The sequence below is a fragment of the Diadema antillarum genome, unplaced genomic scaffold (genome assembly GCF_040938485.1).
Source record: "Diadema antillarum isolate AM-2024a unplaced genomic scaffold, OU_Dant_1.0 seq00001048_RagTag, whole genome shotgun sequence".
NCBI lineage: Eukaryota > Metazoa > Echinodermata > Echinoidea > Diadematoida > Diadematidae > Diadema > Diadema antillarum.
This window is the reverse complement of record NW_027271878.1, coordinates 275,518-291,171: the sequence shown is the minus strand read 5'-3', so window position 1 is coordinate 291,171 and position 15,654 is coordinate 275,518. Positions and strand designations below refer to the sequence as shown.

The window sequence follows — 15,654 nt, the reverse complement described above, 5'->3', positions numbered from 1 at the left end:
CTTTGTAGTGATGTAAATTTTACAACAAAGGGGTCAAAGCTATGACTATTTTCTTTCAAATGACCAGTAGCTGCATTACTTTCCAGATTGGGAGGCATGACATTTGCAGACAATACCACGACAAAGATTTAGAATTCACTAGAAAAACCATAACTGCATTTCGATCACAAGGCTTACAAGGCAATGCAAGCTACATGTGCAAAGAATGTTGTAGATTTGTGAGTGAAGCTTTCATTGTACTCTGGCATTTGGCGATTATCAATCGGTTTCGGTGGGTTTGTGCATTTGAGCAAAATATGTGAACATGGCATGTTGTTGACTGAGTCGGGCATGCGAACGTGACACGTAAGAGTTAACAAACATTTTTTATGAATACCAGGCTTCAGGTAAACTGCAGATAAATACTTTGTTGCTGCCAGTGTCATGTGGATGCACTGGCAAGTTCCATTTATAAGGATTACATTCATGAATAATCATTGATATCTCTTATCTCAGTAGATTTAAGAACAGACGGGCCTGTTTGTACCAATGACCTTTTTTTCTGCTCATGTGCAAAGTGGAACAACAAACTGACCCATTGGCCTGGCCAATGAGAGTGGAGGGTGCATACAAGTCCCTGCCCATGATAAATCCACCATACACTTGACAAAAATAATTGTAGGACAGTAAGCTTACATTTGGTCAAACCAACTTATCATTGACAGTGATTCTGAAATTATCAGTGCACATTTCAAGTTAAGTTATTAGTGACGTACAGGTGAATATTGTGAATTATTGTGAGGTGGATATGCATTGTGAATTACTGTGAGGGGGAAAATGACAACAGCGAAAGACCAGGTTACAGTGTATTTCATACATGAACATCATTTCTGTTCTTTCTCATCAGAAAAAGACAAGTCTCAAGGCAGCAATGGAAGGTAAGACTTTTTATCAGGTAGCATTGGTTACCAAAAGGAAAAGACAGGATGTGCTGATTCTGTATTAAAAATTATTATTATATTATTAGTTGTATGAATGTGATGGCTGAATGGACATACACACATTATGAACATTGAATTTGCAACAGTTGTATCCAGTAGACCTGTAATTGGGGGAAAATCAGTGAGAATTGAATAAGCAAAATGACTGACCATTATAATCAAGTTCTGAAGTCATGATTTCTATTCTATCTAGTGTCAACTTTGCAGCATTATGCTATTTTTGTCTTTTTCTAACATGGCAAACTGCACTCACTTTATGGAGAGCCTGTAAATTATCTTTTACAGTAATACTTGGAAATGAAATGTAGTAGACCTATATTCATTGTGGTTGGCATATATTGCCTATTTTGGCTGCATATCATTCACCAATGCTTCTTACTCTGGGTCCTACCTCCCTGCTCTGTGTGTGAAGTGAGGGAGACTCAATTCAGGTGTACGTCCGAGTCCGTCCCTCAGAAGCAGTGGACAGTGACCTGGACTTTGGCCAATGTCTTGAGGTCAGACGTCCGGACACCATCATCATGCACTGCAAACCTGAGCCTAAAGTCTTCACCTATGACCATGTTACGGACGGAAACACAACACAGGTACTTGTAGGCAATTTGAGGGTGCAACAATATAAGTGATGAGTAATTATTTGCCACAGAAATACACTGTCACCTATGCAGTTCTTGCTTCTTGTTTGGTCATGTGATTCTACTGCTAATTTGTGCTTGCATGTGATTCACAGGTAAGGTTTCACCTGTGGGTTAGCATTCAGTCTTGATGAGGGAAGACTGCACAGCCAAAGCATAATGTGGGTAGGTTGCTGCAAATGCAAAGGTCCTACATGTACTCACCCATTGCAATTGATACTCATTATTGGGCAAGGAGAACAAAAACATAAGCAGCAGCAACAACAACCACAACAGAGTATTCTGCCATTCTTTTTTTCTTTTTTTTTTGGGGGGGGGGGGAGGGGGGGAGGAATAGCTTGTGCACTGACTTCACTTATAAAGCCCTAAAATGGGGGTAGGAGGGATGTCAAAAAATGTAAGCATCAATCAAGGAGGTTCAATATAACATAGTGTAAGACCCCGTTTACAGTGCGAGGCTCGGCCGCGGCCGAGCCCACGCTCTGGAGGTGGTCTCGACGCGGCCGAGCCCGGCCTTTTCTCAGTGTAAACGCAAACTGGGCCAAATGCGCGGCCAATTTTAGTCTGGCTTCCAATCCCTCTGCCCGTACTATTTTGTTATTTGGGATATTAACCCCCTCAATGTCGAAAACTAGTATAGTTTAAGGTGGTTTTGTCCTGCGAAGGATTTTTCCTTCGGCAAAGGCCTTTGCCCGAACGGCAACTTCGTCGCCACAGAATTCAGTTGGCAAAGGGGCTGAACACCAGACTATACCAAATTGCATTTGTTTACAAGCAGAGCGCCACTATGACAAAATATTGAAAGGTTTGAGTTAAAAGCGCGGGCCCGGCAGTGTAAATGGACAAAATTTGCGGGGCGAGCCCCACAATTGAGGCTGGGCTCGGCCCAGCCCCGCACCGGAAACGGGGTCTATGTCGCCTTGTTTTGATAACATATCCTGGTATTACCTATATAATGTATTCAGTGGTATACTCAAATATTACTCCATAACCTCTAGTCATGATAGATATGGACGAAACAGTTGTGTTGTTTATGTATGCAGTGAAACGTGGATTGCTAAGACCTAAATGTTTTGTTTGCATTAACATACAATCATGCGTTTCTTTTTGTCCTACTTTTGTGTTGCTCAGCTGATACTTAGCTAATATTGTCAGTCTCGTTTGTTTTCGTTTGTTTTGAATCAGGAATCTGTCTTCACAGCTGTGGGAAAGAGCATAATTGAGAGTTGTGTTGCTGGCTACAATGGAACAATATTTGCATAGTAAGTGCTTCTTTTCAATGGTCCATTTATATTGCTCAGAAATGCTGTTGCCCAAGTCATACATACAACTTGTATGAGATATATGATAATGGTAATGTACATGTAGAAGGTTCTTTATATAAAAATGGTAATCTAGGGTTCAGCAACACTGGATATCACAAATACAATTATGTTTAAACACTAGATCTGATGTACCAAGTGAGATGTACCTATGGATGTAAGTTGTAACTTCTACTAACAGATTGTCAATTGCCCTAATGAAAGCAAAATACTTGATGTATAAATCACATCTGATTCATTTTTTAGGCAAAGTGACTCTTTGCCCCGATACAATAATACAAGAGACAAATACCTTTGTGAGCTCTTGTTATACATTGTATGTACATCACTTGGCAATGGACCCGAATTATTGCTTTTTTAGTCTGTTTTCCATAATTTATTAGAACCGTTCAATACATATTATGTGATATTATTACATATTTATGTGGGTAAAAACTTAGAGGAATTAAATCAAGCTCTTTGGTTTTCTCTAGAATGAATGCTCTTGTCCAACATATTAATTTCATATATAAACTTGTACTATTAACTAGTTTTAACTTTAACAATTAATTATTAACTAGTAACTTTCATAGTTAGGCCTCACATTAATTGGATACTTCCTATATGCTTAACACTACGGAAAACATACTGTAATTACAATAACAAGCACAAGCCAAATAGCATACAGTGCCAATATTAATACTTTCGTGCAATACAGATGTCATCTGTATACATTGTATGTAAGTCTTTCTCAGGGCCCCAATGGATTATTCAACACAAGATTAACTGCCTTTTCTCATTATCAACCTTGCAGTGGACAGACAGGATCTGGCAAGACTTTCACTATGCTAGGTAAGCTGACGTTCAAACTAAATGCTTTTCACACAATCTTGGTCCTTTAGTAGACTCAAAATAGATGACAGTGTCTACTCCAATCTTTTCCAACCCACCCCCGAGCAGAGAGAGAGAGAGACAGAGAGACAGACAAACACACACACATACACACACAAGGACGTGAAGAATTGTGTAGTTGTTATTCTTTTTCAGTGAGTACTCTGTATTTCCATTGCAAAGTGTGGGAATTGACAGAGGAGAACTGAGTGTTCAATGTATTTTCTTTTTCAAACAGCATGGAGAGATAGTTTATTCATAAGGAATATTTCACAATAATCTTACTTTATTACATGTGCATGTTATGAACAATAATTGATATCAGTGAGTGTAAACACTTCCAATTTGTGAAAGACTGTAAGGATTTTGAGGACCAGTCAGAAGGCAAGGCTGGAGTTCCTTGGCAACCATAGTGACTAAAAGCATCGCTGACAGTTACCTCAAACTTGACCTAATTATCTGTTTACTTTATGAAGACCATGATTAAATGGACTTCTAGTTGTTTTCAACCTCATTTAAGAGCCAGGATTCCTACGAGTGCATAGGTCAGTCTTAATTTTAATGCCGCCAGTGCCTCTCAAGTGCATTCTTATGTAACTTGAGACAGTTCAGTCTGTAATCTGGCAATTGCTTAAGGACTTGTGATCGCATGCAGTGAGTGATCCAGTGAATGGGTTTTTGGAACCTACATAGTCATTGATTTACTATGAATAGACCGCTGATTGATATAATTTAGTTTGCCACCTACCCCTGTGCAAGAAATGTGGTCACATGTAAAGCATACTGTACATATACAGGGTGTATGTATGTATGCACAATTAATGTGCTTGCTTGGCATACATCTTTGCCATTTTCCCTTGTCTTCTTCTAAAGTACATTCAATCTTACATACACTGTACCTTGCTGTCAGATTGGCTAAATATTACTATCTTGAGGCAAAATAAAAGTCCTAACTTTTTCTTATTTGTTTCCTTTCTTAAAACATGAAAGTCAAAATAACTAACCCAAAGTTTGGTTGTCTTCTTAGGAAATTTGCAATCCTATCTATATTGGATTTATTGTTTTCCACCACATGTTAAAGGGGATGGCTAGTAACTGATCAGTGGGAATCAGTGAGAATGCTGGTGGATGATCGTTCCAATCCTTGTGGGATTCATTTAAGAGTACATTATACATTGTATATCTATTGTTGTGTGAAAATTATTTGCTTCAGAATGGTCTCATATTCAAGTAATGTGCAGTTTAATGCTTCCAGGTTAGCATACCTGTACAGTGACGGGGCATTAAACTGCACATTACTTGAATATGAGACCGTTCTGAAGCAAATAGTTTTCACACAACAATAGATATATTCAAAATGTTCTCTTAAATGAATCCCACAAGAATTGGAACAATCATCCCACAGCATTCCCACTGATTCCCACTGATCAGTTACTAGCCATCCCCTTTAATTAAAGCAAAAGTCCAACACCACTCAGCTATTCCCTGACATGCAAATACCAAAACTGAGCGCATGTGGGTGGTGAAGACAGCATCAGTAAATCTTTTTGCACTTGCTTGTATATACTGCGAGATCAGAGCGATCTTGCATTCAATGCAAAACACTGTACATGTATGTAAGAACTAGAAAATGATGACTTGTTATGATGACTGCCATGCCTCCGCCATATCACACTATTCTCCCAATAGGTCTATAGTACATCTTGACAATGTGTGAAGGCAAGTTATACGTGATTGGACAGACCTTTGACCTTTGATCCCTGGACAAAATCTTTAACCTACAATCATTGTGCAGTGATGCATGTACACATCCAGTGTCTATTCCTGCCATGTTGAATTTCTGAACTTCATCTAAGAGTCACATTGATTCAGACTTTCATTGCAATTAATTGTTCATGCTTGACCTCAGTGATTTGCATTCCTTTGACAGGCCCCTCTGAGGATGGCGATAACTTCCATCATGAGCTGCGGGGTGTGATCCCACGGAGCTTTGAGTACCTCTTCAGCTTGGTCAACAGAGAGCGGGAAAAGGTATAGAAAAAAAAAAAGGGGGGAGAATGAAAAGTATGATGTTGACGTTTTGTTGTCCTGAAATTTCGTCTTTTTTGTTTGCTCTTGGAATAGCAGAGCTGTACTAGCTAGCATGTGCAGTGTTGGTTGATTTCCCCCTAGGTGAAAGTGACAATACATTTTGTGTGTGTGTGTGTGTGTGTGTGCGTGTACAAAGTTCACTATACAGTACCAAGTCACTGAAACACTGCATCAGTTTGCAGCTACACACACTCTTGACTGTCATTCTTGTGGCACATTTATTTAGTTCTCTTCCCTCGGTTTAACTTTCAATGAGACTTTCACTTTGCAAAAATATTTGATGAAAAATGTGTCGAAATTTAGCAATGTCTCGTTCCATTTTATGCAGTAAAAATAACTTGCTTCAGAAATATTGCATGGTATTCTCTTGTTTATTAGAGTTTCACTCAAACAGCGGTGAAAGTATGTCTTCATATAAGGCATTGTATACTACATGTATGCGGTGTTTGTCTAATTGTCCCTGACAATGTGTCATTGCATGACTGTTATCTCAGAGCTATTATGTACAGCAGCAAAGTCCTGATATGATGATGATTTTGTTGTTGTTGAGGTAACGAGAAACCTCTTAAGAAATATTGAAAAGCATATAATTCTAAGAGGAATTCAAAGTTTATTTGATTGAAATTGGTTTGAAATGGCTGAGATATCCAAAACTACACGTATGTGATCCTAATAAAAGGTGGGACCCACCTTTTATTGGGATGGCATTGTTTTACTTTGTTTTTGGATATTTCAGCCATTTTAAAACCGATTTTCATCAGATGAATTTTAAAATCCTTGTAGAATCACATGCTCTTTAACATTGCATCAAGTGGTTTCTAAGTATCTCACAAAAAGAAGTTAAAAGCTTAATCCTCAGCTCAACCAATAATATACCAGCCCTCTAATGACTTGGATGGCTAGACAACTATTTGCACATCTTGTTTTCCCCAACCCAAAAGCATGGAGACAGATTTGAGTTCCTCTGCCGCTGCTCCTTCCTGGAGATCTACAATGAACAAATCTTTGACCTTCTGGACCCTGCCTGCATGGGGCTCCACCTCAGGGAGAACATGAAGAAGGGAGTCTTCGTAGATGGCCTCATCGAAAGGGTCGTTTCCAGTCCTAGTGAAGCATATGATGTAAGGGCTAAACTTAGAATGTGTGTATATGTGACCCTGCATCACAAAACAAACAAAGAGTCACCAGACATGGATTTTTAGTTAAGGGTAGATTCTGAAAGAGCAGACTAAGCTTTAAAATGATGTATAACTCAATTCAAATGGACTCTCCTAACCTATCTAAATATTGGAAAGAAAGGACACCCCCTGGAAAGTGTGAACTGAGAAACCAGGCTCTGAAATACGGGGTGTATTCAAGCGCTTAATCTTTACCAAGCTATGCCAGCTGTGGAATGAATTGAACAAAAAACAGGATGTTGACCACGGGAGCAACAACAATGAAGGGATTATCAGAATAAGTTTAGATTAAGCATGCTTCTTTAGCACATTCTGTACATGATTAATACCAACGTTCAATGCAGTAGCATCATTCTCTTCAAAGTTATTGGAGTTGAAAGTGAAGTGTGTGGACAGGGTTTTTGAGAAATGGGATGAGGGTTCTATGAGAATCAACTAATCACACTATTCCACCAAAAAGTATTCGAGAAAAACTGCTGAAAACGCAAGTTCCTGTTTGTTTTATGATCCCAAACTTTAATGTAATATAGAAGAAGACTTGCTCGTTCAGAAAATATGAAAAACTCAAGATTGGTTAGGTTGACCCATTTCACCTATTTTCAGTCCTCACACAAAATCACTGTGTGCGACTTTTTGTTCGTTATGTGGTGCACGGTCACATATGTTATGTATATGAAAATATATACAGGGCTCAACATAAAGCGGTGGCCTGGTGGCCCGAAGCAACTGGAAATTGATGTCAGGCAACCAAATTTCCAAAAAGGATATCTTTGGTTGCTTGATTGGGTAACTATGATTCAAATTGGATTGATTTATTTCAGGCCAAGTCGTTTTTTGTATGGGCCAGCAATATTTAAGATTTAACAGTCTTATTAATGGAACCAATGAGCCACCAGAGTAAAGAGTTTGTGTCAAGCCCTGATATTTATATATCTATGTTTTTCTATTTATCTGTATTTATATTTATCTTTGTCATCTAAGGAAACGTAGATGCAGTAGTGATGACATACAGTACAGAAAGTCTGGGCTTTCCTGTGAAATGATAGATATATGTACATGCAATTACTCATTTGGGCTTTATAAACATTGACTTGTATTCACTATTAAAGTGAGGTACATGTTTTTGAGACATGTATATCATGCACTCAGGTCTTAATTTTTCCCCTAATATGTAGATAGGGACATTCAGAGTAACAGTGATTTCAATAAAAAGAAAGAAGACAATCTTCTTCTTTTTTTTAATAGTAAAATAAACAACCCATTTTCCTTACCCTTAACATCAAACAACTTAAATATTGACCTTTTCATTTTACAAGTTCAATTAAGTTCGTTATCCACAAGCAATCCAGCGATAAAATGTAATGATATTGTGACACAGAATAGTAGAGGTCTACTGATTTGAATGGTATTTATCTGCAAAAGTATTAAGTAAGTCTAATCTGTTATATATGATTTTGTGGTATTCTGATCACCAGGTTCTGACATGTGGCTGGGTGAACCGACGAGTAGCAGCAACGTCCATGAACAGGGAGAGCTCGAGGAGTCATGCAGTCTTCACTGTTTCCATAGAGTCCAAGGTAAAGCTACACCAGAAAAATTCAGAAAAGACCCTAAAATCAACAAAATCAATGATAAGAAATTAGATTCTAGCACAATATCTTAAGCAATAAGATCGAATAGATCCATGTACTTGTTACAAACTTACAATGTATGACAAAATTTGGTGATTACATTTGAGCCTTGTTGGCATAATACTATTTCATAATTTGATTCAACACACACACACACAACACACACACACACACACACACACATACACAGATCATTTTTAACGTACCAGCTGAGTGAAAAAAAAAAAAATTCCTGTGATGAAATTGCCACTTTTACACTTTAATATGCTGCTCTAGTCATGTAAACTCAGGATCAAAACCAAATTTCTCCAATCACATCTTCTCACGCATTCTTCCTTGCCACACAGGAGAAGAAAGCTGGAGTATCCAACATCCGGGTGTCCCAGCTGCACCTGGTAGACCTGGCGGGGAGTGAGCGGCAGAAGGACACCAAGGCGGTTGGGATGAGACTGAAGGAGGCGGGCAGCATCAACCGCTCCCTCTCCGTCCTCGGCAACGTCATCATGGCTCTGGTGGACATCGCGCACAAGAAGCAGCGCCACGTCCCGTACCGGGACTCCAAGCTCAGCTTCCTCCTCAGGGTAAAAATAGGGAGCTTTAGATTTGCGACGCAGACGTTTAGACGACGATTGCGTTGGCCATTATTCTCCTCTCTCCCTGCGTCGTATTGTAAAGCAGCTTTAGATTACGCGAGAGCACGGCCTATACAAAGTAAAATGGTGCCTCCACGGGATCAGTGCATCAAATACTAATAGCTCTTAGCAGTGTGAATTTTGAGTGGACGCAAAAATAGCCCAGAACCAACTTAGCAAACTCGGACGACACGAGGTTGATTCTTAAAGCAAATTTGCGCATGCGCAGAATATGGTTTTTCCCTCTGAATGTCTGCATTGTGAAAATCTAAATGTGTCTAGTGTGAAGCTTGGTGCCTTTCAAACGTACAAGTCAAAACATAAAATAAGTTCCCCTGTGGCCATGCTTTTCTCCCTCCTGTCTAAACTGACAGTCAGATGAGAGTCTAGTGCATCTTTAATGGTCAAGTGCCCGTTGTATATGGATTCTTCAACACTGAGTTTTAGTTGACTCAAATGAGTAGGCCTTTTGTGATATGCTATAATTTGTTGGTTTCTGCATAATTACCGTATTTCTGTTTTGTTAATTTTTAATTTTTAATTTCTTAAATGAACACAGGATGTGAGACCTAATTTTGGTGTGCCTGGCACTCTTGCTGTTCTTGCACAGCTCTTGCACTCTTATTATTATCTCCTCCATTTATGGCACATAGATATATAATTCTATCAGTATGACAAAGAATAGAAGATTCCTATTCATTTTCTACCCCAGCTTTTATCTACTTCAGAAATGTAATCAGGAAAAATGATTTTGAGTGACTTGCATTTGTATACGTTGTATTGCTCTGAAAGGTTGTAATGGTAGATTAGCCATCATTACAATTGTGAAATTGATTTTTGCATGAATGCTGTTGCATAATAGTTTCTTTTTCTTTTTATTCCTTTATGCAGGATGCTCTTGGAGGCAATGCAAAGACATACATCATTGCAAATGTTCATCCAGATGCTAAGTAAGTATATACAGAAGAAAGTGTATCTGTTGCATCATAGACTATAATGTTTACAAGAAAGCAGATTCATTCATAGTAGTAGATCACATCAGCATGTGAGCATTCAGAAGAAAATGAACTCTATTAAATAGATGCAATAGCATCAAAATATATGAATTCTGTTCTCATTGTTAAACATGTGGTTTTCAAATATTCACTTTGCAGGTGTTTTGGGGAAACACTGTCCACTCTGAAATTTGCGAGGAGAGCCAAGATGATCAAAAACAGGGTGAGTTAAAGGCACTTGAGCAGCATTGCCAATGCTTTTTGTTTCAATAATGTGTCATCCATTGTTTGTGATAGCTGAGCTTTTGAAAATATTGATATCACAAGGCCAGGTCAATAGGGTCAGGCACAGTGTGCCTGGTTGATAATCAGTGTTGCCAGATGGTGATTTTGGTAACCAAAAAGGGTGAAATTTGGTGATTTTTGAAATTGTTTGGTGACAAAAGTTTAGCCTGGTAACCAAACCAAAATTTGGTGATTTTTGGTAATTTTTGGTGATTTTTTTGATGATTTTGAGACCAATGAAAAATTATCACAGTAATGAAAATGAAAATGCATTTTCCCAAAGGTTCCCCTCTTAGATTACATTGCAATTGATTGTACAAAGATAACATGTGCGTCTTTTGTCACTCAGCAGACATACGCACACATACACATCAAGTATTATCCATGAACATTGTAAGGCCTACACTTAACTGCGGTTAGGCCTACACTATGCATTATGGTGTGTGCGTGACCACGACGTGTGCTATTAGGCCCCATATAGTGCGATCAAACTGCACTGAAACTCGTGTAAGGCAATCATGTAGAGTGTTTGATAATGGTTTTCTCTTGAAATTGGAGTAAAAACTACACTTTTCCAAATTAGGTGTTTTTTTGTGAGTTTAGGTGATTTTTCACATGTCTTTTGGTGATTTTGTTTTGCTGGGACCTGGCAGCACTTGGTTGATACAGTTTGCTGACTATTGTTAATAACTTGGGTGAACCACGAGTGGTCGGCATCATTCACCCGTTTTTATTGTGTGGGTGAGTACGGGGCCACTTCACCGGGCTAGCATCCTGCTCTTTGTGATGAATAAAGTGGGATGTTTTATGTGTGTGACTAACTCACACATGGGACCTCCATTTTATGTCTTATCCAAGGGACAGAGTATTTTGCCTCTTAATGGAGGGGACAGAATGCTTACACAGAGTGATGCTCCGTGAGACTTGTGAAATGAACCCGGTACCCTGGGATCTAGAGGCAGACGCCCTACCGACTGAGCCATGCCACCACCCATCCTTGTTGAACTGCATAGAGAAGATGCAAATACAGTGCCTGGATACCACTCTCACGCCAGGTGGTAGTCGGCTCGTCACGTCTTACATTTCATGCGTTGTTTCCACTTCTCTCCTTTTCCTGTAGGCGGTGGTCAATGAGGACACCATGGGTAATGTGATGCACCTGCAGGCTGAGATCCGACGTCTGCGGGAGGCCCTGGCCCAGGCCAACTCGGCGAGGTCCGTCCCCCGTGGACCTGGGGAGGGCGGTGATAGCCAGGGATCCAGTACCATTGGTATGTTGAGAGCAAGTGCCTCATTTGGGCTTGAAAGCCTTTATGTGTTAACCTGCCCGGCGATCATTTACATTTTTCTTTTCCTGTGACCCATGAAAGGCATCCAAGTTCTGCATGTGAATACAGTCCACCTTGCCTCAGTCGAATCTATTTGGACTGAAGAAATAGCTTCAATTTAGAGAAAATTTGACTTATGAGGGATTAAAATCAATAGAATAAGGGAAGAGGACTTGAAAATACGTTCGACTTGGGTGATTATTTGACTTATGCAAGGCCGACTTAAGCAAGGTTAACTGAACATTTAGATTTGCCCCAAACATTTTGTTTCAATTCAGTAAATATGCATACCACATTGTGTTAAAGGTCCAGTTTACCTTTGGGAGCAGTGATTTAAAAAAAAAAAATCAAGATATCACATTTGATGCATATGTGTTTGTAGGCCTGTTGTATCACAAAATATCCTACCATATAAAATTTTCACAATAAAGCATAAAATACAAAGGGATATCAGTATTTTTCTTAATAAACCATAATTGTAGATGGTTTATTCTGGAAACATTTTTATTATAACTGTTGTTCCCATTTTGTGTATTTAACACTACTTAACATAGATAATACGGTTTCAAATTTTTACAGTGGTTGTTTCTATCCCTAACTCACATTTTCGAACTATTTTAAAGAACTAATGCTGGGTTTTTGTTTCATCTGCAAATTGTAAATTATGCCTTTAATTGAAATATGCTGGTACAATGTAGAACTTCATTGTAAGACCCTCCCTCCATAGAAATTGGTGCAATAATCAGAATGCAATAACTAGGCCTCATCTGGGCACGAAATAATCAGTGCTTGTGATACAGCTGTATGTGCTTGTGATACAGCTGTATGTGCTTCCTACAGAGAGGGTGACGAGATCAAGAGGTCATACATTTAAGTAATTGCTTTCTTGTCCATCTACAGGTGGCAGTGATGTTGGCTTACAGCAGCCTGCAAACAATGGTGGCAAGTGGAAGAAGTACTTCCTGGAGGCGATGTGTCTGAGAGACGGTGTGGAAACTGAGAAGAAGGTGAGAATATGAACTCTGTCATTAAAGAAATGGATATTTCAAGTCTTGCAAGAGCAATACAAACACCAAACTGTTTAACAATGCAGCCAGATTTCTGGCTACTCATGACAAGCAGTCCTAACCCATCTCAACATTTCTACCCAAAAAAATTCAATGGTAATGCTGCTTCACTGACGCAGACAAGTCCTTGTGAGAACACCAGAGAGCGTCTGGTTGCAAGAATTTTGCTGTTGCCGAGCTTTAAAAAAAATGATATTAAAGGCTTTCAATGAAGACAACATATTTTCTCTTGGCTGATTTTTCCACATTGATTGAATGCTTTATTGTCGGCAATAGAAATGCTCCGTACGTTGGATATCACAACAAATACACATAAATTACATTACAGGGACACCCAAAGATATCACACAAAGTGCACCTGACTAATGGAAACACATTAACATAAAGTATCACAGACATGACAATTTGATACGCTATATCTGTATGTGTATGTGTGTGTGTTAAATGTAATTGCAGGAATTGCATGAGAAGATCTCCAAGCTTGAAGAGCTGTGCTCCAAGAGAGAGCGAGCCATCCAGTCCACCAAGATGATCGTCAAGTTTCGGGACAGCACAGTGGCTCTTCTTGAGAAGAACAAGGGCAAGGCTACCCCTCAGGATGACAGGGACAAAATAAATGTGAGACCTCTAACTTGGAGCAGCTGACCCATATGAAAGTGTATATCTTTCAGAGTTCTAGCAAACCTTTCGATTGGAATGATTTCATGCGCAACATTCACAATGTCTTACTTCCATTCTTCTCTCCCTCCAAATCTTACAAATGTTTGTTGTACTGTGGATAAGATATTATTTTTCTTCATGGTAGCTGCTGTTTTGTTTTTTGTTTTTTTTTTATTACGAATATCAACTGTAATACTCAGAAAGGCCTCACCCATGTGCAACAGGAAAAATGTTTTAGTTTATGGGTAGTTGTGCAAGATGTTGTGTAACACCAGGAACATTTGCGGCATGAAGCTTTTGCGAATTGGAGCCAATTACCTTTTTCGCAACATGAAACTTTAGCAAATTGTCGACTGGCATTCCATTCATTGTGTACACAAAAACTTTTGAGTGCATTTTACTTTCTTGAATCTTAGCTCCTCGCGAATTTCACAAAAGTTTTATGTACACAAACATTTCTGGTTTTACAGTATTCTAGTTGGAAGAGTTGCTTGAGAACATTTTGCTTGTTATACCAGGAGATAATGATACAAATGAGGAGTGGAACACACTTTTCTTAAACAAAGCGACTTACACGTAAATCAGGTCAGTTGCACATAAAGGGGCCATAATTCCTTACTCTAAGTGATACACCGGTAATGCCATACAGCCAAATACTTCAAGAACTGATAAATCAATGAATGATTTTGAACTCCTCTCTCATTTTTGTGTTTGTGTCAGTGAGGAGGATCAAGTCCAAAGGAACCTGAGCTTTCAATCCTAGCAGAATCTTCATCAGAGGCAAAATGACAAATGTGTAGGGAAGCAATCAAGATATATAGACTACACACAACAAGCACAGTCTGAAGAAGGCTAGCGACGCAGAACAATGAAAACAAAAGGGGTAGGTTAGAAGTCAATGGCAGGAAGTCAAACAGGTAAATAAAGGGGATTAAAGCAAGGGGGTGAACAGACAAAGGGCAGAGGTGGGCCAGTGATGATCCCAAAGATTATAGGGGGCAACCCTTGAAGGATAGAGATGAATAGGGAGGCAACATCAAATGAGATATTAAGGAACAACAGAAGAATAAAGAATAGGAAAAGAGAGAAATAGCAACAGTGTGAAGGGGGCTGAAGGCTGAACAAGCAGCAAGCCCTGTGAAAACCTGATGAACAAAGATGTGGCAAAATTGAACGTGAAAGCCAATCAACAAACTGTCAGTGAGAAGACTGATATGCATGGGTCAGGAAAATGAGCAATACTGACAGTCAGCATGATCTCTTTACCGAATGATTGCAGGAGAATTTGAAGAAGGAGGTGAGTCAGCTCCGAGAGCAGCTGGACCACAATCCAATCATCATGAGATACGCGATGGAGAACCAGTCCCTGCGGGGGCAGCTCAAGAAGATGCAGGCCCTGGAGTCTGTCAGAGCTGGCCGAGAGATCACGGCATCCAAGGCTCAGGACCTGGAGAAGCTTTTCATGGAACTCAGGGAAAGTAAGAATTCTGTGACAATAGTGTAGACAGAGATGAGTGAAATTCCCTGAATACTTCAGTTTCTTGTTGGGATTGAGCAAGCTAAACCAACAAAGCAAGCAAATGTTTGTAATCTATTTGATTAGGATGAATCTTGAAATAGTCTCTCTTGGAACCATTCAGGTCCCATGCATTACATTGAAAGAAATTTCTTGCATTAAATTTCAAGAAAATTCAGAATGTCAGAGGTAACAGGCCAGTTCATTCAAAATGCATCATAACTGTACATATGTATCTGCAAACAAAAAAATAATAGATCTTCGGAAGGGAGGCTTTTATTTAGGGGATGTATAGCAGATCTAAAGTTTTTGCATTTTTTGTTTACTATGAATATAATCAACATAATGCTTTCAATAAATATGCCAAAGTTTGGCATATTTTTTTCGTGTGTCTTTTTATCAGAATCAATAACGTGAATTACACATTGCTTGACAGTAAAAGATTGGATCACTCACATAAGATT

The 15,654-nt window shown here is 39.1% G+C and overlaps 1 protein-coding gene across 1 annotated transcript in view; it reads left to right on the top strand.

Moving 5' to 3' along the window:
• LOC139743096 (kinesin-like protein KIF15) overlaps window positions 1-15,654 on the top strand; it is a 61,564-nt gene that overhangs the window by 1,527 nt on the left and 44,383 nt on the right. Inside the window, exons 2-15 of the mRNA XM_071653604.1 lie at window positions 887-917; window positions 1,393-1,567; window positions 2,801-2,877; window positions 3,731-3,768; window positions 5,738-5,838; window positions 6,840-7,019; window positions 8,552-8,653; window positions 9,055-9,288; window positions 10,231-10,289; window positions 10,494-10,557; window positions 11,740-11,890; window positions 12,848-12,954; window positions 13,471-13,632; window positions 14,954-15,152. Coding sequence (XP_071509705.1) covers window positions 887-917; window positions 1,393-1,567; window positions 2,801-2,877; window positions 3,731-3,768; window positions 5,738-5,838; window positions 6,840-7,019; window positions 8,552-8,653; window positions 9,055-9,288; window positions 10,231-10,289; window positions 10,494-10,557; window positions 11,740-11,890; window positions 12,848-12,954; window positions 13,471-13,632; window positions 14,954-15,152 — 1,680 coding nt within the window. The remainder of the gene's footprint in view (window positions 1-886; window positions 918-1,392; window positions 1,568-2,800; window positions 2,878-3,730; window positions 3,769-5,737; window positions 5,839-6,839; window positions 7,020-8,551; window positions 8,654-9,054; window positions 9,289-10,230; window positions 10,290-10,493; window positions 10,558-11,739; window positions 11,891-12,847; window positions 12,955-13,470; window positions 13,633-14,953; window positions 15,153-15,654) is intronic.